Below are 2500 nucleotides of genomic sequence, written 5' to 3' on the forward strand. Positions count from 1 at the left end.
TTTCCCAGTAAATGAAGGAGCATGTTAATATCCCATGTCAGGGTGGGGGCAGAGTGCAGAAGCTCTCAAACCACATTGTTTTTTTTGTATTATTATTATTTCTGTCTCTGTTTATTTTTTTGGTGGGCCATGCCTATTGATGGTTTTTAATAAGCACTTCCTGCCGAGGCGAGCATCCCTGGTCGTCCCGGTAACAACCGTGCTTCTATGAAGAGGAGGCAGAGCACGGAGTGGACCCGACTGAAGGACACTCTCGTCCACATACGAACCGACAAACACATTCAAGGAGAAGTGGGCTCGCTAGTGCACTTGAAGTTTGTTTACAGGAGAAGGGAAGAAGGGAGCAAGAAAAAAAAGAGAGAGAGAGGGAGAGAGAGGGGGGGGGGGGACAAGTGAGTTTAAAATTCTTAACTTCGTTTATTGGAATGGGGAGAGATTTTCTCTGAGCCAGTGAGTCGTGAGATTGCGTGGAGGGGTGTGAGGCCTTGCCACACACACACACACACACACACACACACACACACACACACACACACACACACACACACACACACACACACACACACACACCCTTGTGCACTCCTTTTTTCCATAAATGTTTACACACGCCAGCACACACTTGGGGGGATTCAAACACCCGCACTCTGTGAAGGATTCTTTTACTCACACTTAAAGGCACTTCATCTCTCTATCATTTGCATTTCCTTCTCCTCTCCGCACGCTACACTACAAAAAGGCCCCCTTAAAAGAAGGTGGGAGAAATGAGTGTGAAATTATATATGGCCCAATCAGGCATGCATTGACTGAGGGAGGCTGTTTATTTATGTGAGTGTCAGTACATCAGTACATCTCTCACAGAGTTCATAGCTCTTCTCAACACCACCCACATATTGCACACACATATACACAAACACACACCCACACATACACGCACACACAGACACACACCCACACTTTTACACACACACACACACACACACACACACACACAGACACACACACACACACACACACTCTCACGTGCATACTGTACACACAGATTTTACTTCTTTATTTGTGTCCATAATTCAGAATAGATATTACATAAAGAAACAAAATTTGACAGGTGCAATAATTGCACATGCACACACACATACACTGTGAACTCTGACCACTTTCTCTGACCCAAAGCTGACCCTGATGCCAGAGCAGACCGTGCTGCCACTTGTGGATAAGTCCAACCAGCAGGACACCATCCATGGCGTGTCCTTCCAGCACCCCGAGATCCTCGCCAACGCCGACCTGGTCACCCAGAGGCTGAGCGAGCCCTACTACTGGAGACTGCCTAAGCAGTTCCAGGGCTCTATGGTCAGTATAAGTATTAAGTATATATACTCTTTTGATCCCGTGAGGGAAATTTGGTCTCTGCATTTATCCCAATCTGTGAATTAGTGAAACACACTCAGCACACAGTGAACACACAGTGAGGTGAAGCACACACTAAACACGACGCAGTGAGCTGCCTGCTACAGCGGCGCTCGGGGGGTTAGGTGCCTTGCTCAAGGGCACTTCAGCCGTTCCTACTGGTCGGGTTTCAAATCAGCAACCCTCCGGTTACGTCCTAAGCGCTAACCAATAGGCCATGGCTGCCCGCTAGTGTGGCCATTTCTTTACATTTACATTTAGCAGACGCTTTTATCCAAATCGACTTACACATGTCAATTATATTACAAGGGCCATTCTCCCCAGAGCAACTTAAGTGCCTTGCTTAATGGCACAATGGTGGAAGCTGGGAATTTAACCTAAATAAAAACTTTAAAATCAAACAACAATAAATTTAATTTATTAATTTCACTCATTCACTAAATTATGCATAACGAGCTGTGAAAAAAATCTAAGTGGCAAAGTACAGTTGCATATTGAGTTTTTTTTGCATTAGTCAGTTTTGTTAACGTGTAAATATAGAGCTCAGCGTCTCTCTGTCCTCACACAGATCACAGCCTACGGTGGGAAGCTGAAGTACGCCATCTACTTCGAGGCGCGCGACGAAACGGGCAGCACTTCCTACGAGCCGCAGGTGCTCATCCAGGGCGGGCCCAACAGGGACAAGGTGATGGTCCGCCACCTACCGGGCCTCCAGATTGGCCAGCTGACCCGTCACGAGATTGACATGACAGAGGTGAGTGTAAATGCACCCCCACCCCCCCCTCTCCGCTTCCCGCCCATGTACTTCCTGTCCAGCGGAGCGTGCCGACACATCAAAGCCCAGCGACTCGAGGCCCTGTCTGCCCACCACGAGGCCGACCCAATCAATGCTGAGGTCACACGGGTTGCCCCGGAGTGCCTCTGCAGCGGCGGCAGTGGTGTGAGAGTTTATTGGACACCGCCGAGTAATGTGGCGTCGGCTTTTCTTTTTTTTTTTCTTTTTTGGTCTCTTAGCATGAGTGGAAGCATGCGGACAACAGGCCGATGACCCGTGAGGACTTCATGGACGTGCTGTTTTACGTGGACTACGTCCTCA

At 48.3% G+C, this 2500-nt stretch overlaps 1 protein-coding gene across 1 annotated transcript in view; it reads left to right on the forward strand.

Annotated features, from left to right (window-relative positions):
- lama2 (laminin, alpha 2) overlaps window positions 1–2500 on the forward strand; it is a 150437-nt gene that overhangs the window by 93613 nt on the left and 54324 nt on the right. Inside the window, exons 25-27 of the mRNA XM_076271769.1 lie at window positions 1171–1347; window positions 1973–2158; window positions 2419–2500. The exon at window positions 2419–2500 is cut by the window's right edge and continues 37 nt beyond it. Coding sequence (XP_076127884.1) covers window positions 1171–1347; window positions 1973–2158; window positions 2419–2500 — 445 coding nt within the window. The remainder of the gene's footprint in view (window positions 1–1170; window positions 1348–1972; window positions 2159–2418) is intronic.

Source organism: Alosa pseudoharengus, unplaced genomic scaffold (genome assembly GCF_046254945.1).
Source record: "Alosa pseudoharengus isolate Yale_2024_CS ecotype anadromous, Long Island Sound unplaced genomic scaffold, YU_APseudo_1.1 YU_APseudo_1.1_scf_7, whole genome shotgun sequence".
Taxonomy (NCBI): domain Eukaryota; kingdom Metazoa; phylum Chordata; class Actinopteri; order Clupeiformes; family Clupeidae; genus Alosa; species Alosa pseudoharengus.